The sequence below is a fragment of the Festucalex cinctus genome, chromosome 2 (genome assembly GCF_051991245.1).
Source record: "Festucalex cinctus isolate MCC-2025b chromosome 2, RoL_Fcin_1.0, whole genome shotgun sequence".
Lineage (NCBI taxonomy): Eukaryota > Metazoa > Chordata > Actinopteri > Syngnathiformes > Syngnathidae > Festucalex > Festucalex cinctus.
Genome location: NC_135412.1, coordinates 33,767,041 through 33,790,862, shown reverse-complemented (window position 1 = coordinate 33,790,862; position 23,822 = coordinate 33,767,041). Strand labels below are relative to the sequence as shown.

At 39.6% G+C, this 23,822-nt stretch overlaps 3 protein-coding genes and 1 long non-coding RNA gene across 6 annotated transcripts in view; 3 read left to right on the top strand and 1 right to left on the bottom strand.

Moving 5' to 3' along the window:
- The first annotated feature begins 1,523 nt into the window (after positions 1–1,523).
- On the top strand, positions 1,524–6,010 carry LOC144014636 (keratin, type II cytoskeletal 8-like). Its single transcript, XM_077514766.1, has 9 exons — positions 1,524–2,108; positions 3,199–3,407; positions 3,496–3,556; positions 3,659–3,754; positions 3,929–4,093; positions 4,501–4,626; positions 4,729–4,949; positions 5,030–5,082; positions 5,171–6,010. The coding sequence occupies exons 1-9, from the start codon at positions 1,608–1,610 to the stop codon at positions 5,386–5,388; spliced, it is 1,650 nt and encodes a 549-aa protein (XP_077370892.1). The 5' UTR covers positions 1,524–1,607; the 3' UTR covers positions 5,389–6,010.
- A 3,207-nt stretch (positions 6,011–9,217) lies between these two features.
- On the bottom strand, positions 9,218–21,749 carry LOC144014634 (mitogen-activated protein kinase 12). 2 transcript variants are annotated; one of them, XM_077514765.1, is made up of 13 exons: positions 21,626–21,749; positions 17,008–17,298; positions 15,950–16,079; positions 13,577–13,635; positions 13,249–13,360; positions 12,498–12,527; positions 12,021–12,068; positions 11,795–11,909; positions 11,641–11,712; positions 10,854–10,933; positions 10,672–10,750; positions 9,874–10,047; positions 9,218–9,781 (listed from the first exon to the last, which is right to left on the bottom strand). In XM_077514765.1, the coding sequence occupies exons 2-13, from the start codon at positions 17,139–17,141 to the stop codon at positions 9,720–9,722; spliced, it is 1,095 nt and encodes a 364-aa protein (XP_077370891.1). In that variant the 5' UTR covers positions 17,142–17,298; positions 21,626–21,749; the 3' UTR covers positions 9,218–9,719. The 2 variants fall into 2 exon arrangements, with proteins under 2 accessions (XP_077370891.1, XP_077370890.1); XM_077514764.1 differs by having other exon boundaries at positions 11,795–12,068.
- On the top strand, positions 19,242–20,131 carry LOC144014635 (uncharacterized). Its single transcript, XR_013282514.1, has 4 exons — positions 19,242–19,353; positions 19,424–19,490; positions 19,568–19,633; positions 19,720–20,131. It is a non-coding gene; the product is annotated as an uncharacterized LOC144014635 (long non-coding RNA).
- plxnb1a (plexin b1a) overlaps positions 20,655–23,822 on the top strand; it is a 59,108-nt gene continuing 55,940 nt past the window's right edge. For both annotated transcript variants that reach the window (XM_077514761.1, XM_077514762.1), the window contains exon 1: positions 20,655–22,321. The gene's annotated coding sequence lies outside the window, so the exon portion shown is untranslated. The remainder of the gene's footprint in view (positions 22,322–23,822) is intronic.

Below are 23,822 nucleotides of genomic sequence, written 5' to 3'. Positions count from 1 at the left end.
AAGTCTTGTGGGGTGTGACTTGCCCTCCAGCACTTTTAAGAAGGAACATTTGCAGAAGAGCGACTATGAAGACAACAACACCTCAGCCACAGTGAATGTGATGAGTTTCAACAAGTAGAAACAGGGCATGAAACCTTGTCTTCTCTTTACCTCTGATGTTGGGTCATACGTAAAATTACATAATTTACAAACTACCAAAAAGTATTTGAGGTGACCTGCTTTTAAACATGTCTACACTATTGCTAATGTAGACTAATTCCAAGCTGGAAAATTTAGCCATTAGCTTTTTTTTTCTCTTTCTTTTTTGTTCAAAAACAAATGCAACTAGTTGTTGGAGGGATGCTCGTCTGCGTCCTGACTACTGACATGCAGTACTGTTTGCACACACCTTTCACTGTCATCTCTCCTTGTATGCTTGCATGTGTGTGATCTGATTCTATGTGGTGTGCAAAACAAGAGTGAAGTGGATTTCCTTCTTGAGGGTTTAGTATATTAAATTATCCAGCCATCCTTTTTCACTTCTTCGTTCAGGGTCGCAGATAATCTTATTTTAAATGGGTAGTTGCACCCACTACTATAGTACAGTACTATGACTAATAAAATAAAATAAAATAAAATAAAATAAAATAAAAAATAAAATAAAATAAAATAAAATAAAATAAAATAAAATAAAATAAAATAAAATAAAATAAAAAAATAAATAAAATGAAGAAGAAGAAGAAGAAGAAGAAGAAGAAGAAGAAGAAGAAGAAGAAGAAGAGCTAAGTGAACATGGCAGTTGTGGTAAAATCTGGGGTGGGTGAGAGTCTCCAGGATTTGTTAACACATAATCTGCAAGCCCAAATGCATAATTACTTGGATTAAAAGGAGTTTTTGTGAAGAAAAAAAAAAAATCCAAAATAGGTGGAATCACAAATTATTGAGGGAAAGAAGAAAATTTCATACTGTCCTGATCTAATTTGTGTACTATAGAACCTGCTGGAGACTGGAGAATTTTAATATTATGTTTTGGTAATAATATATTTGTATTGGGTGTGTACTGGTACATGCTGCTGCCTTTTGTACAGACGGGATCGGCTCTCAGCCATTGCTCAAATACATAGCCATTGCCAGTCCCAAGCCCTGATACAAAATGGGTGGGTAGCATCAGGCAGGGCATTCCACGATAAAATAAAATGAAAAATAAATAAATAAAAATGAATAAAAGGAAGCAAGCAACTTGCTGTTTTGACCTCTGATGGGACAAATTAAAGTCACAACAGCAACAATTTTGACACCTTTTTTTTTTTTTTTTTTTAAACATACTTCATCCATCTAGGTGTGTCAGGCCAGCTCATTTTACAAGGGTGGCAACGTTGCTTGTTTGAAAGCCCCAATTCCTGCAGGTGAACCCTCCATGTTCCTTGTGATTGGAGCACAGTTGGGAGGTGCAGAGGAGGTGGAGCTCAGTCGGTACCTCCCTCGCTGTCAGAGGCGCATAAAAACCCATCAGGTACTGAGAGCAGGTACTTAGAGGGACTTGACTCTCCTCTTAGTGGAATCCTCTGCTCTGCCAAACCACTCTTTCCCTCTGCTCCTCCTTTTGTCTGTAACTCCTTTTCTTCAAAATGTCGTCCATGCGTAGCTCTAGAATTGTGCGGACGAGTGCCGTAAGTGGTGGCGGTGGCTATGGAGGTGATCTTGGCATGTATGGCGGTAGCAAAGGGGGATACAGCTCAAAATCTGCAATTAGTTTTCGATCAGTTCCAATGTCATCCTCAAGTGTCACTATGCTTAGGTCAAGCATGCGTGGTGGTGGTGGTGGTGGTGGTGCTGGAGGTTATGCCATTGGTTTTGGAAGTGGTGCAGGGTATGGTGGTAGTGGTGCAGGTTATGGTGGTAGTGGTGCAGGTTATGGGCTTGGTATGGGTTTCGGTTCTGGTAGTATGATGGGTGGCGGTATGATGGGTGGAGGTATGATGCCCCCACCTATTACAAGCGTCCAAGTCAACCAGAGCCTGCTGGCCCCAGTGGACATTAAGATTGATCCCACCATCCAGGTGGTCCGTGCACAAGAGAAAGAGCAGATCAAGGGTCTGAACAACCGCTTTGCCACCTTCATTGAAAAGGTATGTGGCCCTTTGATTTTTGAGGTTCATCTGTAGAAAAAAAAAACTCAAAACATGAATTGGTGTGTTTATGCAAAACTGGACATTTATTTTCTGTTAATCTGAAGTGGTGCCTCTTTAAACAACGATCGAAATGTGGATGCTGCATATGATGTCTAAATATAGATTATAGACTACATACTGTACTATAATTCCAAACTGCTTTCTTCAATGTACATATTACATAGGAAGCCACTTCCCATTTAACGTATCTATGACCGTAGCTGGCCCTCTGCCATTTGTCTCTACAGTGAGAGGTAGAAACACGAGAGTGGTCGTATCTAGTGTCTGATGCTTCTGACCTCAAGGGAGATCAGGTTATAAATGATTGGACTGGAGAGTGCAGCAGCACTGACCTATAACCAATAGAATTCATGTAAAAGTGAGAGTGCACGATAATGCGTGTTTACCTTGTTGGACTGTAGATAATAATGCACCCATCTGCAATAAATGACTAGAGTATCATTTCAGGGGTCAGTGTGGCTGAAGCCTAATCCATCTGTTTTAGGGCAAATGGCAGAAAATCCCCCAGAATGATCACTAGTCAGAGGAAATTGATCAGTGACACCACAGTGCTTAAGATTTTTCAGAAATTCTCGAGGACAGGCACTCGTTGAAAGGGTGCTCCCTACGGGCCAAAAAGCTGAAATGCACGTCTTGAGGGAGGGGCTTAATGAGGTGTGGAAGTTAAAATGGAGGGATAGGCCTCACCCTCCTCTGGGCACTTCAGCTTTCAATTCATGTTCAGGCAGCATAAGTTCAATCATGTTTGTCAGAACACCGCATGCTCTGAAATGATGTCATTACATTTTCACAGCATTTTAGTTCAAATTGGATGGTGCGTGAGGGTGCCCCAAGGGGACTTTCAAATTCCAGCAACGACAATATAAGTACATAAATGGCCCTATTTGGAGTGGTGGTGGTGATGCGCGGCAATGCCAGGAGTCACCACAGACACCACACAAGGAATTATCTGTATAACACTATTTGCATGCCATAAAGAAATTCCATCCCTAACTCTACTAAGTGTGGATTTGAACCTTCCTTGTAGGTGCGCTTCCTGGAGCAGCAGAACAAAATGCTAGAAACCAAATGGAACCTTCTGCAGGAGCAGACCTCTACCCGCTCCAATATCGATGCCATGTTTGAGGCCTATATTTCCAACCTGCGCAGACAGCTGGATGGACTTGGTAACGAGAAACTTAAATTGGAGTCAGAACTGAAGAACATGCAGGGCCTGGTGGAGGACTTCAAGAACAAGTGTGTCCCATTTATTTACGTCTTCTTAACAGGATTTGATAGCCGCAGTCTATTTTTACTTATCGTGTCCATGCTTCCATTGTTTCAGATATGAGGATGAAATCAACAAGCGTGCTGCAGTGGAGAATGAATTTGTTCTCCTTAAAAAGGTGGAGGAATCTTAAAAATAAAACAGCAAATGGAAAGCTTATATGTGAAGAAATTTAAATTCACTATTTCTTTGTCTCTATCACCGCCTCTTCTTGATACAGGATGTTGACAGTGCCTACATGAATAAGCTTGATCTTGAGGCACGGGTCGATATTCTTCAGGATGAGATTGACTTCCTCAGAGCTGTCTACGACGCAGTACGTAAAACAAAAAACTCACTTCAGTTCTCTTAATGAACCCAGCAAATAAGCACGCATTTTCCGAATTCTAATCCTTTCCAGGATTAGAATCTGTCCTGTGAACCTGTAGCTTAATAACAACCAAACTTCACAATCATCAATGCCAAATATGTTTTCTATACAAAATATTAGGAGCTGCGTGAGCTCCAGAGCCAGATCAAGGATACTTCAGTTATTGTGGAGATGGACAACAGTCGCGAGCTGGACATGGAGGCCATCATAGCAGAAGTGAAGGCTCAATATGAGGACATCGCCAACCAAAGCCGTCAAGGCACAGAGGAGTGGTATCAGCAGAAGGTAGGTGGCAAATGCAATGTCAAATGTAGACCTCTGCCAAGGCCAAGCAATAATGCTTGGTGATGGTAGACTCCTCATAATGTTTATAACTTGGAATTGGAAGCATAGATAGATACCGTATGCCAACTTGTTCTGGTCACACGTAGAAAAAAATGTCATTATAAACTGTAAAGGTAAAGTTTTGGTTGATAATGTTCCACCCCAGTCCTGTAAGTGTCAGTAAGGAACATTATACAACGTAGTTAGCAACTACCAAAAACATGCAGCAAATCCTGTATCCATAATTGTTCTTTTAGACCATGCTACAGTCATCTGTTTATGATTCGTGCTGGTAAAAACATTCAAATAACCATCTGTTCAAAAACACAACATCAATAGCTGTGATGTTTCCACTCTTGCCCTTCCAGTATAAGGACATGGAGAGCTCTGCTGGCCAGTATGGAGATGACCTTCGCACCACCAAGAACGAGATCGCTGAACTCAACCGCATGATTAGCCGTCTCCAGAATGAGATCGACGCAGTCAAGGGACAGGTAGGTCGTTTAATTGAAGTTAGTTCTGCACAAAACGTAGGTCATTGTCTATGTTTTTAAACCTTCTTCTTGAACACATGGTGACCTCCTTTCTACATGCAGCGTGCCAACCTGGAGACTCAGATAGCTGAGGCCGAGGAGCGCGGTGAGCTGGCTGTAAAGGACGCCAAGGTCCAAATCAAGGAATTGGAGGATGCCCTGCAAAGAGCCAAGCAGGACATGGCCCGCCAGGTCCGCGAGTACCAGGAACTCATGAACGTCAAACTGACTCTTGACATTGAGATCGCCACCTATAGGAAACTGCTGGAGGGCGAGGAGCAAAGGTACTTGGCTTGGCAACTTTCAACTCTGAAATTGTTTGTGATTCATTATTGGTGTAGTTCATTTTTGAATTTCTTTGCAGGCTGTGCAATGCAGACACCACCATTCACATACAGTCATCCGGTGGAGGCGCTGGTAAATATTGACATTCAATTCTTTCATTTTCAAGAATCATACTGAAGCCTCATTTACATTATTTATGTTTCATTTGTCCCATTGCCAGGTGGTGGTGCAGGAGGCGGAATGGGTGGAAGCATGGGTATGGGTATGGGTATTGGTGGAAGCATGGGTATGGGAATAGGTGGAGGCGGCATGACTGGAGGCTACGGAGGCATGACCCGCATGAGCATGGGTGGAGGCGGCAGCAGCGGCGGCGGCGGCATCGGCAGCAGCAGCAGCAGCACCATGATGACATCGAGAACCGTCTCTCGCCGTTTATAACAGTCCTACTGGGCCCATTTTGTCTCTTCCTGTCTGTCATCAGGCCACTACTTGGAAAAACCTTCCTTAGCTTCCACATACCAATGCATTTACTGTTCTCTATACTTCTATACTTCTTCGGTTTGAGCAGCACACACATTCAGAGAGTCAGAGGTTCCATCAAAATCCAAGCAGAGGCAGAGCCATTATCAGAGGACCAACGAAAAGCAGAGCGTCCAAATGAATCAGTCCTTTCTTGTGCTCGTGGCTGTCTTTTAGATGCTAGACAAGTGCAAACTTGTAGTTGCATGACAGAGAATCGGAATCCCTGCAATGCAACTAATCAGTGCATGCTAACATGTTAGACACAAGAGGAGGTGCAGATGTCTTACATAGTATTTTCAAGAAAGAAATATATGACATGGTCCTCTTTTCTACTGTCTTACAACACAGCGTGTATGAAGCAGCCACATACCATATATCACTTTCATGCAATTTCTGGCTTATCTGTCTGAGAGTGTTAACTCGACAGCAGACACATTTTCATCACTTCCGCTTGACTATGAATGGAAAATTAAAAGAGTCTCACTGGGACAACCATGTTGTTCTCCACTAAGTCTGGAATAAAGGCCACTTGAGTTCATCTGACTTTCAGAGTTTCTTGTGTATATTAAGATAACATTCACTAAAGTCTGTTCCATGCTTGCTTTGTTGCTGTTACAAGGGGATGTTCATATACAATAATTAATTGGAGTACAGTATGTTGAAATATAAAGCACAGAATAGCAGATAATTAACATCTATCATATAGCTTATTTAACGTTTCAATCAATAAAATACAATGTATTGTGTGCCCACTAGACGCTGTAAACAATATGGGCACTTGATTCAAATAGGTTGCTAATGATATGTGCAAACATAGCAACATAACAGCAAAGTCACCAAATAGTATTGAAACTAAGAAATAATTGTAATTGTAGTCTTCAGACTTCAGCCAATTATGTTGTTCTTGAATGTTTTCTTTGAATGGTTCCTCAAAAAAAAAAAAAATTCTGTGCACTTAAATGTTAAATCTTATTTTGAAAGTGAGTCATCATCTTGTGACATTTTCAAGTCTGATCATGTAAATTGCAACACACATCTGGGAAAGATCAACATGGATTCAAATTTGGCCTAGAAATTTGACAGACTAAATCCACTTTGATGTGCAAATGAGTCTTTGTCACACATCACTTCAGGTCATTTGAAGTAAAAGAACCGGATTTTTATCCCTCAGTTTCACAGAGCTGTGTAATATAAATAACAGTAGTCAAATCATTTCAGATAATCTGGCATCAATTGATAGAAATAGAATAAAAAGTGCAATTGCAACCATGCAGAACCCTGTGGTAACAAACCATGCTTGTGGCAAACAAAACTATTTTCCTGGACAGGCGCCCATGTGTTCAGTGTAAAACGAGCATGCCGGTGCAAGTCTATGTTACCATGTTTGGGAATTTAGCAAACCGTGTTGCACCTCACTGGCCTTTGCGGCTTATTCTATTGCACACCCCCGGCACAACTGGCAATTTCGTGACCAAAGGTACACTTGATTTTAGACCAACTAAAAGCAGGTCAACGTTGTGGCGCAGATTGTGTTAGTTAAAGGTTATAGTACCACTGATTGTCACACCCACCTAAATGGGTCCCAATCATTCTCCACATTTAACCCACACCCTGAGGGAAACGGTGAGCAGCAGCAGGGGCAGCGCTAGGGAATCATTTGGTGATCTAACCGCCAAATCTAACTCTTAATGCTAAGTGTCAAGCCAGGAGGTAAACGGGTCCCAATGTTAAAGTCTTTGGTATGACCCGGCCCGGGATTGAACCCAAGGCATTCCAGTGTCAGGGCAGATACTCTAACACTAGTCCCTGTGCTGATCTGTGTGGTGCAGGTCGTAATATTTCCTTCATATAGGCCCTACGTTTGAATAAAAATGCCGGAATCCCTCTGAATGATTGTATAAAATCAATTAATCGAAAGAATTATTATTATTATTGTTACCTTAAAAGTATTTGTAATAGCACACCACTGCTCGCATAGCACAACTATGTGGGGTGGGGGTGACGCCTGACTAGGGGTAGAAGGCATTCTCCAAGTGCCCACCCACACAGACCAAGCTTACATTTTGCAGTTTCTAATCATATATACTTTGCATGCACAGATCTGCTGCATCTCCATGGCAGTGCTCGATGCCGTCAATTTAAAGAGAATGAAGGGAGGTGGTTCGATTAGCTGTGATTCGGCTGCTTTCCTTCCCACAACGTTGCACAATGGAGCAAATGCGCACTTCTACCTGTGTTCGTCTAGGAAAGTACACAAAAAAAGAAAAAAAGAAAGAAAAAATTCCCCCCATGTGCAATGTTTGACTGCTCCTTGCGCTAGACTTGCGCTGGACACAAACATAGGGCCCAAGGTCTTCTGAACACTCCATGAGAAACATAAATGAAAAAAAAAAATCAGATCTTGTGCTGTCGGTAAAACTTTCGACTGCTATCTTTAATAGCTGACATTAAATCTAATTTAGAAGCAGTGTTATTGCTATTAATGATGCAATTTAATAATCAGTGACCATACTATTGGTATACATTTAAAATCTGAGTTTCCTTGGAAGAGATGTACAAACACGAGATTTTATTTGTTTAAACAAAAGGTGAGTGATTGACATGGTCAGAGAGGTATTCATTTGAACAGTTTATTATTGCAGCTGTTGTAATGGACTGAAGTGCATCGTATTGATAGGTGAATTCCATTAGTTTGTATGTTGTCTTGTCACATGCAAGCAAAATTATGAGCTCTGCAATTGACCCAGAATAAAAAATAAACTAAAAAAAAAAACTTGATTTCACATAAACACAAATTACCTCAAGTTGTCAAAAAATAAATAAATGAATGAATAAATAAATAAATAAATAAATAAATAAATAAATAAATACATACTGTACATGACCCAACACTAGTTTATATTGCGTTCACACTGTTTAGGCTTGTTTGACTTGATCTAATGCTGCTCCCTAGTGGTCATCACTAGAACTCCATATGACTACTGCTACGTCTCCATTGCCTGAGAGAATCACGATATTTAGTGTAAGGCTTTGATTTTAAAGCCTTACACTAAGGCTTATTTATACACAAAAGTATAAACAAAAACAAACCAGATATATAAATGAATAAGCACATAATAACCAAAGCTAGCACTATAGATTCCATATATTATTATCAATCCATCATTTGAACCGCTTAATACCTCACAAGGATCGCGGGCCTGCTGGAGCCTATCCCAGCTGTCTTTTGGGAAGTAGGTGTGGTATGTATGGCCTTTTCAGATACGGGGATAAGGATTTTATTATTATTATTATTATTATTATTATTATTATCATTATTATTATTATTATTATTATTAATTCAATCTCTGGTATAACCTTATTTATTGATTGAATTATTATTATTATTATTATTATTATTATTATTATTATTATTATTATTAATTCAACCTTATTTATTGATTGATTGAATTATCTTTTTATTTTATTATCTGTTCTTATTGCTGCTGGATATGTAAATTTCCCAGAGGGAGCCATCCCAAAGGGATCAATAAAGTCAAGTCTAAACTCTGCTTTATGATGTTATAAAACATATGCTAAATGTGTATGTAGGCCTACTGATTATATGGTAAAGAGGTTAGTGAGGCCGCTATTGTTTTCCGTATCAAAACAAAACAAAACAAAACAAAACAAAACATTTGACTAATTAAGTCATTTGAAATTTTAACAATTGGTCCCAGTTTAGTAATTTCAGTCAGGCAGGCAGTTAATGATTAGGACACGATATCTTAGGTTTATTCAACATTAAACATATTTAAATACTTACATGCTCACATTTGTTTGAATCTTTTTTTTTTTTAACAGCAAAAACATCGTATTAATACATACATACATACATACATTATGACAAAGGTAATAAATGGAACATTTCAACATCATATTTGTTATGAAAAGTAACTTATGAACTGGCCACAGAATTACTGTGTTAGAGCGTAGCAGAACATAATTTCAAAAATGTGATGCACCCACTTTTCCAACAGGAAGGGGATTCTTTTTCCTTTTTTTCTTTTCTTTTTTTTTTATTCGTATGTCAGCTCCTCTAACTTTCTACTGGCTCTTTTGTCAAAAATAGGTGTACAACTCATAGAATGATTTTCACATGGGCAGAGCTAGCTTATAATCATTTACATTTAGCTTTATATGGTGGCAAGAAGAATGCTAAAAGGAGTGTTAAAAATCAAGCACAATGTTGGTGCCGACACATCTCCCTATATGGCTGTCTGAATGGGGTCATCAGGGTCAAAAGTCATGATCTCCATGTGGATGAGACCTGAGAGGATGAAGAAAATATATAGTGTATAAATCTCAGTTGTGAAAAAGTCTCATCCATCATTATAAGACTACCAAAACAGTCCTACTTACTCTTCCACTCCCCAATGGCAAGCTCGAGGCTCTCAAAGGAGTCATCATAAGGCTGAGAGTCTGGCTCACACTCCGGGTCATGGTATTCTGCCATGAAGGGGTGTGAGAGTCCTTGTTTAGCTGTCAGCCTTGTATCCGGATCCAGCAGCAGCATGCCCTCCAGCAGCGACACAGCTGCAGGCACCAATATGCAAGAAATCTCACAAAAGGATCAAGTATGATCTACTAAGATGTCAACATTAGGGGTTTATTCATGAAACAGTTAACTGAGTGGGGTTTTAAAACTAGGTATAGGCAGATGTAAAAACAGAATAAAAAAAAAAAAAACATACATTACTTACTATGTTTTTTATACAAACAAGATTTGTGGACTATTTTGTCTTATTTATATAATATGTCACAAATTACACTGATGAGATACTACTTGTACTATAAAGCTACTTTTGCACCAGACGGAGTAATAAGGACCTAATTAGTCACACGTTAATATAAAGTTAACAGAATATAACTGTTTGCCCACATCAGGGTCACTGGTTAGAGTCTATCCCAGCTGACTTTAGTGACTGACACAGTGGATAAATAAGAATAAATCTTAACAAAATATTCAATTGTCAAACAGATTGAGATAACACCAAGCCTTTCCTATCCAGACACACTATGGAAAAAGTCACCTGGCTAGAGTTTTCAAAAAGACACTTTCAACTGATCTAAAAACAGTTCACATGTGGGAAAAAAAGTAGAACTCCATATTAACATCCATATTTGTCCATAGTTTGGAGTCAAAGAAGATCATCCCACCTTTTTCTTCCATGGACGGAAACACCTCTTTAAAATTTTTCTTCTTTTGCACGGGGAGACCTTGAACATACGACTGTGCCTGGAAAACAAGTGCACACATTCCATTATTTAATGGTTTTGGCATATTAAATGCCCACGAACATGTGCCAGATATGAACTCTGGCATGAACACCAAAACTCACATCTTTACTCTGCATCTTCTGCACCAAGGTGGAGTCTGGTGTTCCAGTCAGGCGGAGGATCTTTTTCAGTTGATCAATACCTGTGAAAGCTAATTAAAGAAATCTCAGCTTGCTAGAAGTATTATGAAATAATGCGGCTGCGAAATTCAGTTCAAATGCATTTAAGCAACTGTCCTCATTGGCACAACTGTATTGCAGTTCAAATTAACTGCTGGATTTTTATATTAACTGTTTGTAGTAACTGCACCATCATGCTTAATAACTACGGTGAGGACTGGTTAATATTAAAAGTTTACACACCTGTTCAAATGTCAGGTTTTTATTATATAAAACATCACATCTAGATAAATAATTTCAAACTTCTTTCACAAATGTGAAAAATGTGACCTATAATCAGTACGTGTGTACGTGTAGATGTGGCTGTGTTCATAATAAACCAAGCACATTCAAACTAATGTTAATTTGGAGTCAGCACACACCTGCCGCCGTTTAAAGTCCATCTGCGGTTCCAGTAGGCTTTTCCAGACAGTGTCTAGTTTTAATATACAGTGTCTGGCAGACACTGTATATTAAAACTATTAATTTTTCTTTGATATACAGCACATCACAAACGAACCAAGGTGTCTGGGTAAAATGACAAATTGGCACAAGTGCATGTTAATTTATGGTTTGCCGTCCTCTTGTTCTACATCAAAGCAAGACAATCACTGAGACAGAGACATAAGCATCCTACAGTTAGTGTTCAAGCTTGTGTCTCTTGTAATGGAGTCTCCATGTTTGAGGATACTGTCGTGTCCAGGAAAGAGAACCTGACCGGTGATCATCTCAGCCAGGATACAGGCAGCTGACCAGACATCCACTGTGACATATGGAAGACACATATTTTTCTGTGATGTAATTGAAAGTGACCCGTTTGACAAATATTTGTTTCCAAAGCCTACCTGTCTGACTGTAGTGCATCCAGTTGAATATGACCTCTGGAGCTCGGTACCAGCGGGTCACCACATAACCAGTCATCTCAGTCTCTGTCTGCCTCGCAAGCCCAAAGTCCAAAATCTGATGAGATGAAACGAAACATTTACCATGAAGGGCTTTCAAAAACGGAACAAAAACATTGTGAAGCATGTTGCTAGCTGTTCTTTTTTTGTTCCCCCCCCCCAAGTGTACCTTTAGTTCACAGTTCTCGTTCACAGCCAAGTTACCAGGTTTTAGATCCTAAAAACAGAAATATTATTATGAAAAATATAAATTATAAAAAAATAAATAAATAAAAATACATTTTAAGCTTTGTTGTTGGCAAGTCACACTAATTAGAGCAGTGGTGCCCAAGTCCAGGCCACTAGAGAGCCTGTTTTAGATGTCACCCTCCTCCAACGCACCTGAATCAAACGATCAGCTCACCAGTAAACTTTGCAGAAGCCTGATAATGATCCAGATAATATGAATCAGGTGTATTGAAGGAGGCAAACATCTAAAACGGGCTGGATAAGGGCTCTTGAGGACAGGATTTAGGCACCCCTTGATTAGAGTTTTAGATTTTAGCAGTATGTCTTTTCACCTAAGCAAAGTTGACCAGCTTTCAGATTTTTGTTAACCAGCGAACAATATGCCATGCAGTGTAAATCAACATTTTTACATACTAACCCGGTGGATGATGCCAGCAGAATGAATGTACTGAAAACAGGGAAAACACAAGTCAAAGAAAATTATATTTTAAAAAATAATATTTTTGTTCTTTATGTCCATTTTAACTCAAGACAAGCAATGTGTCAAATTTCCATCATTGAAACGCATATTTCCTTCATATTACATAACACACATAACCCTCTAATGAATTAAACTGCAGTTACAGCAGCTACACACAACGTTTTTTGACAACAGCGTTTATAGCAATTGTTATAGAGTGTTGATGTCATGTTCCATGCCTGCAGGCTCTGATCTCAGTTGTCTTGTTGTAATTTCAGTTTGAGCCTGACTTGCGTGGCGCCCATGAGGCTCTGCACAGCTGATGCTCCTCGGCAATTATGTCTTGTATATTTAAGAGGCTGCTTCTGCTCCTGTCTTTTGTTGGACTATTCGCTTGCTCATGCCTCAGTCCAAGATAGCCTCAACTCCGAGACCTCGTTAGCGGTCTCAACCTTGACCTTGTCTTCCTGTCTTGTTTCTTGTAAGTTCTTAAAGATTTCTGTTTTACTTTGCCTAGTTGCTCTTTTGGATCAGATTTTTTAATTTCCTGAATACATACAGTGTATCTGTATTATGTGTCACTACTTGTTTTGTTTCTCTTAGGTCACTGAAAAAGGTTCGTGTGTGTGTGCCATGTCACTTATGTAGTGAATATAAACTTGTAGAAAAAAAGATCCACGACACAAATACACAAAATCACACACTTTACCTTAAGTCCTCGAAGAAGTTGGTAGAACAGGTATGTAATAATACGATTAGTTAATCTCCGCTTCTTCATGATGTGGCCCAAATCCTGCGCTACAAACGGCATCACCATATAACTACACATTTGGAAAAGAAAAACAAAAAGCAAGCATGAAAAAAACACAATTGATAAGCAACAGAACTGTAGGCAGCCAAAACAAACATGCACACACTTGCTCTTAACTATCTTGCTTGAACCTCTCATACATCCATGCACACACGCACACACACTCTCAAAGGGTCTCAACAAGCTCAAACAACTAACAGAAAAATGTGCTTGCTTGCTCACTCACAAGGTTTGGAATTTCTCCACAGAGGAATCAGGTGTGAAAACGTCCAGGAGGCATATGACCTTTGGTGGCAAGCATGGGGAAAGAGGGACGTTCAGTACGAGAGACTTCACACTCACATCCATTAAAAACAAATATAAATCACAAGATACAAACCCTGAATACTATAAAACCTTTCGGTTCTTATTTAAATCCATTTATACATTTTTCTCTCATTCACACCCACATTGGCACTATCTGAGTGGGACCTATACTGTATGCGTGTACAGTGATTGCACAACATAATTAATGCACAAAACAACAAATGATTACAAGTGAAATAACGTTTTAGATGAATTGTTGCATTGCATTGTTATGTTTCCTAGTCACATAACATGTTTTTCTGGACATTTGCTCTGAGGTAGAATTCATAAAGCACGATCATTTGTTACCAAAAGCCCAATTGTACTGCGGTAATGATATTGGTGCTCATTCAGACTGATTCAGTACACCTCAGTCACAAGACTCTACCATGAATATTTAACCACAGAAAGCGAAGTATTGATGTATACAGGCATGCATGGACATTACACTGGTGGGATAACTAACAGAACTCTGAGGGGCCAATTCAATAAAGGTTTGTGTCGGCTTTGGACAGCGCTAACCGGTAAAAATGGAGCAATCCGGGAGCGCCTAATTCACTAAACACGCGCAGATGGGGAAATCCGTCACTAAGTGCTCTTCCAACCAGAGTGCGCCACGGTGCGTCGGTGTTATTTGCGCGTATGTAAATGAGGTAATTTGCATACATTTGACACAAAATATGCCCACCCCAATGCAAATGAGACTCATTGATATACAGCGTCTAATTCACTAACACCAGCGCAAATAGCAACATGGAGTTTGCGTGACGCAAATAACATTTTTGGAAAGCATGTATAAACCTGCCACAACCTCGATCCCGAGATCATGACAGCAGTGGCATGTCATTTGTGGTACAACATGCACGGCCTTCTCTGATCATGCATAGAGGAGAGAGAGAGAGAGAGAGAGAGAGAGAGAGAGAGAGAGAGAGAGAGTGAAGGGGACATTCCTCAATGTTGGTTTAGGACAACGTAACCCAGGCTGCTCGGCAATGGCAGGGAGGCATTTTACGATCATTTTTACGTGCCAGAGGCATACTGTACGCGCACGCCAAACTCTGAAAATATATTTTGGAAAAACGACCGCACCAATAATTTGTACTTTATGAATGAATGACGTCGTTGTTATCCTCTATGCTCTGTACATAATGGCGCTTACTATAAACTATACTACTTATAAACGCTTACTCTCGGTCCAACCTCGCTTTCTGATAATGTCATCTTTCTCGCAACTGTTATTATAACAACCATGTTCTTGGTGCAAATCCATTGCCATGTGTGGTAAATCAGGTGCAAATTTGTTCCCAGCTGTCAGTTTTGTAGGCATGTTTACGCCGGTATATGATCCTTAGTGAATAGGTGGGTAACTGGGCGCAGACTGCAGGTGCAGTTATGGTGCAATATTTTCCGCTATTACCGGATGCAGCGCATTCTTAGTGAATTTCCCCCTCAGTGTGAAAGCTGTGTTTGAAATTAGTATGTGGCATCCATGAACACAATAGTTGCCTTGGCATCACATGGGCAGAGGGCTCAGCTGCCCCATGATGAAGAAAAAAGAGAGTTAGCATGAGCTCATTTACACATCACTTTACAATGAAATCATTTTATCTATGAGAAAAAGCATCTGTCAACCTCCAAGTGTTATAGTTTGGCATAGGCCTATGCGTCCTGAATACAAATTGTCATTATGTGTTGTGTAAATTGTTTCTGTTTCAGTGGCACTCAGAGAGTACGCGGAGTTCTTTTACTGCATTTCTTCTGATTTTCGCTGAATGAAGATTGAGGTCATGCTCAAAGCAAGCCTGTTTGTTTTTTTTGTTTTTTGTTTTTTTTGTTTTTTGTTTTTTGTTTTTTTAGGACAATGACATCCAAGGACAATTATGAAGTAATCTTCTGGTTTTTTTTGTTTTTTTGTTTTTGTTTTTTTAGCCTCCTTCACGGATTAGGCACAAAACCAAACCACTATATAGTGCTGTATACAGGAAAGCCTGTCACAGAAACACTGCATGGACCATGCGGGTTTTAACAACAAACAACGCTCCCAGCTTGGCCTAGGGCTTGGATAAGATTATAGGCTTTTGTTGAATTGTCAACAAAGTTTGCTTGTCCTCAAAATCGACTTTGTTGAATGTGACAGATGAAGAAAATTGACGTTGTTATGTATGCATCAAAACCTAAATCTCATCATCCAGCCTTGAGGACTGTACTTGCACTTGGGAACATGCAGTTAAATGAACTAAAACAAAAAACATACATTTTCATGCTCAATGTGGCGAAGAAGCCTGAGTTCCCGGTAAGCTCGTTTGGTGTGGATGAGGGACTGGAAAGGACGATACAGCTTCTTAATGGCCACCTTCTCCTTGGTCCTCTGGTCTATGGCAGAGCTACCACGAACACATTACAGACAGGACATTAGAGACTATCGCCACCACTATCTTCTTCTCATCTACACTGGTAAGAACTGTCACTGGCAAAATGTGATGATGATGATGATGGTAAACAATAATTACATAATATATAACAGTATATGAAGAACAAAAACTGAAGGTTTAATGGATGACAATCTTGTATGAGTTTAGAATGCATAAATAGAGGGGGAAAGAATTGAGTTTTTGCCCACGAGGTGGTTGGATAGAATTTGCAACTGCAACATGGCTGCAAGCTACAAGCATATTAATGAACATATTAATACATAACTAGTTACATTAGAAGTAGCCCACAGGTATATTGTGGAGGTGTGCCTAGATGTTGAGAACATTATATTATTGAGGAGAAGCTAATGCAAATTTGTTGGTCAGTAGTTTATCATTAGATGCAGTATGTGTTATCACTATGGGCTCAGTGCTTCTCTGCTGGTGGATGAGATTCTTGCATATCAGTGGACCTGCACTGACTTGCTGACTTGCCTGTGGCGCACAATAGTGCTTCTGTTTGCAGAAGGCAGATAGCTGCGGGTGCAACAGTCCGATGAGTGGAATACACACTTTAAGCATATGCACACTCTGCATTGACAATACTGCACTGTAAGTTTCAAGAAGCTGTGGTCATTCATAAACAGGATGAATAAATGGCACAGCTCTTTTATGGGCATTTTAGAGGACTGATGTCATGTTGATTCTACATACAGTATATCCCTGACATACTACCTTCTACCTTTTGAATACTGCAACATAGCTAACTTTGTCAAGTGTTACATATTAAACATTGGTATGTAAATTTAAATTGAGTAAAGTAGAGGAAGCCAAGGTAAATGTAGAAGCTACTGCGACATGGATGATGTGCTGTGCTCTCACACCTCCCAGTTAAACTCACCAAACTGTCCCGTAGGCACCAGAGCCAACTGCCCGCAGCGCCGTGTATCTTTGCGGGACTTCCCACGTTGTCTTCTGGATCTCCACTCTTTGAAAGCCATGTCTAACTGGAGAGTCCCTCGGTGGAGAGTCCATGACTCAATTGAAATGTCTACTTTAAAAGTCTGGCTAGTACACAGTGTGTGAGTGTAACCAGACAGGTGAGAGTAACAAAGGTTGAAGGAGCCACACCTCTCAGCTCAACTTAACCATGCCCCTTCGTGACACATAAAACTTCTCTTTCCCACTCTACCTGCACCAAAGACAAAGGCAAATGTACTTCATTTTATAAGCATCTCTGGAACTGTCAGATTCACTTACACCATATTCCACATGAAACATGAATATTACTTATATATATATATATATATATATATATATATATATATATATATATATATATATATTAGGGGTGTTAAAAAAATCGATTCGGCGATATATCGCGATACTACATCGCGCGATTCTCGAATCGATTCAATAAAAAAAAAATCGTTTTTTTTTTTTTTTTTTTTTTTTTTTTTTTTTTTTTAAAGAGCTCAGAATTGTTCATTCGGTAGTCTTACCGATTCAACGTCTTATCATCATTGCCTTTTTTTTTTTTTTTTTTTTTTTGTGTGTGTGTGAATCGATTTTTAAACTTCCATTTTTAATGGAAAAATATTCAACAAAACGTCTGACTTCGGGTTAGGATTCACACCTTGAGCATGGAAGAATGTTATATGAACGGAACATAAAGCCTTAATATTTTATTTTAATGCTGTTCAAACATGAAACAGATTACAACCTCTATAAGACTGAAATTTCAGATAAATAAATAATACATTTTCATATAAATCTTACACTCTACAAGCTTACTGATTAGTATTTTCTAAATTTGAATGAAAAAAAATCGCAACAATCGACTTATAAATTCGTATCGGGATTAATCGGTATCGAATCGAATCGTGACCTGTGAATCGTGATACGAATCGAATCGTCAGGTACTAGGCAATACACACCCCTAATATATATATATATATATATATATATATATATATATATATATATATATACACACTCACAGTGCTTCTCAAAAGTTTGTGAACCTTTTGAGCTATTTCGTTTTTTTCCAATTGTTTCAACCTGATTTTGTTGTTCAATCTGATTCTGAACCATTACATTTTATATGAAATGACAGGGCTAGGTTTATCAATTCAATGTGTTGTTCTTTTTTTTTTTCTTTTTTTTTTTTTAAATCAATTGTGTAGTTAAAACTAAATTAAAAAGAGGTTTTGGTCAATTCATGTTGGTGCAAAAGTAAGTGAACCGCTCACATTACACCTCCATATGCAATGATAACTTCATCCGAACACTTTTTTAAGTGACTTTTCAGTCTTTTACATCTACTTTGGGGGATTTTTGCCACTCTTCCTTGAAAAATGCAGCCAATTGAGAGGTTGGATGGCCATCTAGCATAAATTGCCCGCTTCAAGTCCCGCCACAGCATTTTGAAAGAATTTAAGTCAAATTTTGACTGGCCACATCCAGAACAGTGCCCTGGATTGACTGGCAACCAGTTCAGGGTGTACCCCCCCTACTGCCCAAACCCAGCTGGGATAGGCTCCAGCACCCCCGCGACCCTAGTGAGGAAAAGTGGTTAAGAAGATGGATGGATGGATGGACATCAAGAACATGAATCTTGTTGTTCGTCAGCCATTCCTTGGTTGTATTGCTGGAATACTTTGGATTATTATCATGTTCAATGTTGCATGATCCATCTTTTGCCAAGCTTTAACTTCACAAAGGCCAGCTTCAGGTTGTGTTCCAGGATTTCACAATATTCCTCTGAATTCATGATTCCCTGGACTATGTGGAGTTGTCCAGGTTCTGATGATGAAAAGACAGCCCAGAACTTAACATTCTCACCACCATTCTTCACTGTAGGATGAAGTTTCTTTTGCTGCTATGCAGTGTTGAATTTTCACCAAACATGACTGTTTTTAGTTGTGCCCAAAAACAGTTCAATTTTGGACTTATCTGTCCACAGAAGGGACTTCCAAAAGGCTTCAGGTTTGTCCAAGTGCTCTCTGGCAAACTTGAGATGGGCAACTTTTATCTTTTTTGTGAGCAGAGCCTTCTACCGAGTGTGGCAGAGATGCCCCTTACCACAAGGGGGCAGAGTGCCTCTAATTAAGCAGGTGCCTATAAATAGGTCAGCGCAGCGCCAGTCTGTCTCTCTTCCACTTCCTTTTCCTCCTTTACGGAGTTGACAGACGTGACGCGTGCGCTGACGTGGTCTGTGTGCGGGTGGTGTCGGACCCAAGTGAAGGTATGCGTGCTTTTATCGACTTGGCCCATTCATGATTTTAGAAACTTACTCTAGTACTGCTTGGTTACAGCAACGTGGTAGATGTTGGAGCGTGACTGTTCCCTGGTGTCCGGGTGGGTGCGCGGCGCTTCCTGCAGGTAGGGCGTTGACTGTCCGACTTGTGCAAGGGCGGGGCAGGGGAACAAGCTTTAATTGCTTTTACCATGTTGTCCAGCCATTAATTGTGGAGCCGCGCTGGGTATCTCCTCCCCACGCCGTGACCTTGCCATTGTGCGCTCTGGTAAGGAATATGAATTACTTTTTGTGCTAGTTGTGAAGACTTTTTTTACTTCGAATTAATTTGTAATTGATTAATTTGTCTTCCAGTGTGGCACTACTCCGGGTCATGCTATTGTCTTGGCTTTTTATCATCTTAAAACTGGATTTTAAACACCGTTACCTTCCTGACAACTTCCCCTCCTGTTTGGGTGGCGACCTGGGTTGACTGAACTGTTGGGACCGACCCAGGCGAAGTGTCGCCGCCGCGGAGCCCTTATTGAACATTTTAACTGTTTGGATTCTTTGTTTTATAAAGTTTTTTTTGTTTGTTTCTTTTAACAGTATGGGTATTTTATATGTTTAAGATTTTTATTTTTGCTCTGCCAGATGACTTTGGGTGAAGTGGTATGGGTTGTTTGCTTCTTTTAATTTGTTTTTATCGTTGACAGGTACTGAGGGCACCTTGCTGTGGTGGTCCCGTTTTTCCCCACTTATTTGGTTTGCTGTGTCACGGGTGCTGTGTAGTTTTTTTTTATTTTATTTTTTGGTACCGCTGTCGTGAGTCCCCCAGACCTGTGGTGTTTTTAGCAGTCCCACACCACTTTCTTTTGTCAGTTTTTTTTTTTAAGCTTTTCATTTGTTAATAAACTCAGAATATTTTGGAATCACATCTTGTCCTGTGGATGTTTAATCTGCGTGCCTTTTTATTTGTGAAGCTTGTTTTAGACTCCTGGGGTGCAAGTCCCCAGGTGGCGTTGTCCCCCACTAACTAAGCCACTTTGCCACAAGAGCAAGCCTTCCATGAAAGCCTTGTTGATTAACATTTCTTCTGGTAGTTGAAGTATGCACATGTGTCCCAGATGCAGCAAAAGAGGTCTGCAAATCCCTTGAGATGTTTGGGTTGTCGTTTACTTTAATTCTCATTTTTCTTGTCTCTGCTGATATTTTAGAATAGTATCCACATGGTTGTAGTAATTTTCACTGTTCTCTGGTTGCAGATGATTTGCTTCACAGTGGATTGATGAAATGTTTTCTTTTTTTTTTTTTTTAAACATGACTTTATAGCTTTCCGCCGACAGATGTGTTGTCGCTACCCACTCCCTGAGGTCCCCTGAAATATCTCTTCCTCTCAGCATGATTGACATGTATGGGTTCACCTGGGTGAGATGAAAGTGATGTGGTTTTGTCTGTTTCAATCAGTGATGCACAATTGCTTCGCTAAACCTTTCATTTCATTGGTTCATTTCAATGGTTAGTTTAGCTACCAATTTGTTCTACTTGACAGCTCGTTTTTAAGCAATACAGCTCAGGGTTCATTTACTTTTGCACCCACATGAATTGACCAAAAACTCTTAATTTAGTTTAGACGACACAATTGATTTAAAAAAAAAAAAAAACACGCATTGAATTGATAAAACTAGCACTGTCATTTCATATAAAATGTAATGGTTCAGCTTGAACAACAAAATCAGGTTGAAACAATTGAAAAAACAAAATAGCTCAAGAGGTTCACAAACTTTTGTGTGTAAAAATAATCATTGTTATTAATGGGACAAACATTTGGTTTTCTACATACAATAAGCAAACTCGACATAAAAACGGTACGTTTGCGAAGAAACATCAAATCAACTTTTGTGGAGCACCCTTCATAACGACGATTGCCGATAACTGGATTTTCAATGACAGGGGGAAAAAGAATGAACAAACATTTCACTTTCACTCAACACAAACTCAAAATTTCTGGCCAGCAGAGGGCGCCGACAAGCAATCTTGAAAATGACGGCTTACAAGAGGCAGCAAACATTTCAAAATGCATTGCAAATTTATACTGGCCGCGGGATAATGGCTTCCATTTCATGCTATTAGTATGAATAAGCAATAATTATTTTACTTTAGCGTTATAATAGACACAAAACCATACTAGATGTATAAGTATTGGGCTAAAATTAAACTTTATGTGACAACAGAAACTTAAGGATCAACTAGTCATAACACACAAATGAAGCTCAAATACCTGGTTTGTTTGGGCACAGCATTCATTAGTCCATTTGAACAGTTTATCATTTTCACAATCCCGCCAGGTTAGGTCTACTAATGTGGAATAGAACATTCAAAACTGGTATGAGCCTACCGTATTTCCATTTGTGATAGGCCCAAACGTAAATCTTCCCACAGGTTCACTGAAAAGTCAAAACTGTCCATGGGTGGGTGAGCGTCATTAAAACTAATTACCCTTTTTCCAAAATGTTTACTGTATTGAAATAAGTGTACGGTGTACAATATTTTGATAATGCAATGTCGCGTTGTTTGCAACACGTTCTACTTCGTAGTCGCTGTCATCTTTGATCTTATTTTGACAGCATGATCTGCAGTTTCCTGTCCCGCTCCGTCATACTGTTGGTGCCTTGACTCCTCTTCATTCAACTCTGAGACTGGACAGTCGGACGCTCGCATTACAGCAACCTGCTTTAGGAAAACACTTTACTTTGGTTTGAGTGAACAGACGTAGTCTTACACATTTTTCGGACACGGGTGTTTTCTTACAATTTGGCAAGCGGTTGTCCTACCCGCTCAAAAAAGACTGAGCCAGCGAGCCGCAAAGTGTGTTGAGGTGGATCTACTTTGCTGGTTGTGTCGAGGTGAGAAGTGAGCCGCGCTGCTCGTCTTCACATCCTGGACAGCCGAGGGACCTTCTTGGCCCAAACTACAGGTACGTTCACCGCCTACTGTCGTTTGAAACAATTTAAGAAAAATAACTTTTAGCATATACTGATTTTCCCAACTCGTTGCTGTTTTGCGTGTTCTTGTGGTCTGCTTACACTCGTTTGACACTTTCATTTTTTTTAATTTTTTTGGGGGGAAATATGTACTTACTTTTTTCTTTTTTCTTTTTTTAACTGCGTTTTCAAGACAGGCTCCTCAAAACAAACGTCATTGTTATTGCTATTTTGCTGTCTCGTGAGTTTCAGCATCTTGTGCACGCACAGCTACACATCCCTGGACGGACTCCTCTTTTGTCAGCTGACAAAGGAATGTGTCAGGCGCCTGCACCAATGCCAAATGCCTTATGCCTTGTTCACCTGCTAACAGTGTCTGCTGTACAAGTGCTCTGCTGACGCCTCAGTTGCAAAATCAGAAGTCATACACTTGCTGCTGATGTTGATTTGCTGGTTACTGGAGTACAGTACCTGAAGTCTTCAGTCTTTTTACTTTGCAATCTGCAGAATGTGTCTCATGAATAATGTGCCCCCTTATTCAATTTAGCCCTTTCCAATAGAGTTGTGAATCACACTCACTCGTAAATGCCAATAACGTCAGTTCCAATCAATATTTATGTATACACATTGGAAAAGCAAATCCATCACTATCTATGCAACTGAGGACTGAAAAAATGAGACATTTTTGATTATCCATTCAACAGTTTTATGTTCATTGTACTTATTTGGCTGGCAGGTGAGTTGGTACCTATTTCAGTTGAATTTAGGCAAGAAAGGAGTCACACCCCTGACTGGTCGCCAGTCAATCCTAGGGCACTAAATAGACAACCGTTCATACTAGGGCTGGGTATTGCCGCCAACCTCGCGATACGATACGTATCACGATACAGGGGTCACAATACATATCGCGATACAAATGTATACCAATACTTGATCTTCCGGGCGATACGTATTCCGATATATTACATTTTTTTTCTTGCATTTTATAATAAGTCATATCTATACCTAAAGGATATGTTTGTTATGCTAACTTGCAAAAATATATAGCAGCTCTTCCGGTTTACCACCTTGTGGCATGCCTGGTATAAATGTGCACGCACTGCAGAGCCAGGAGCAGTTTTCACAGACACATCGGGAATATTTATTAATAGGCATGTGCCGATTATATGAGCAAAACTATCAGAGTATTAAAATTACAGCTCTAAAATGTGCTTATTTGAAATATTTGGGGAAATAAAAACAGCAATTTTTTGATGTAACACATTCTATTTCATTTTTAAACAAAATATACGAAAATTGGTACATTAAGAAATGTGCCATGTTAAGTTTATAAGTAAATAAATGTTGATATTCTTCCTCTGCTTTCATTTTTCTTAGCAAGACACAGTGTCTAATCACTGGTGAGCGATTTTCGCATTAATTGAAAGCAATTAACTTCAAAGACGCTGCAGGTTTTTATTTTTTAGGTACAGTGCAAGCTGCAAAGGCAAACGT

Bases quoted from the DNA above. Each gene is read 5' to 3' on its own strand.
- LOC144014634 (XM_077514764.1), bottom strand. From the start codon at position 17,141: ATGGACTCTCCACCGAGGGACTCTCCAGTTAGACATGGCTTTCAAAGA. The intron at 13,636-15,949 runs GTATGTTTTTTG...TTGCCACCAAAG, and splicing joins GCCACATTGAGCATGAAAAT to GTCATATGCCTCCTGGACGT. The intron at 9,782-9,873 runs GTAAGTAGGACT...TCATCCTCTCAG, and splicing joins TGCCATTGGGGAGTGGAAGA to GTCTCATCCACATGGAGATC.
- LOC144014636 (XM_077514766.1), top strand. From the start codon at position 1,608: ATGTCGTCCATGCGTAGCTCTAGAATTGTGCGGACGAGTGCCGTAAGT. The intron at 3,557-3,658 runs GTGGAGGAATCT...TTCTTGATACAG, and splicing joins AATTTGTTCTCCTTAAAAAG to GATGTTGACAGTGCCTACAT. The intron at 3,755-3,928 runs GTACGTAAAACA...ACAAAATATTAG, and splicing joins TCAGAGCTGTCTACGACGCA to GAGCTGCGTGAGCTCCAGAG.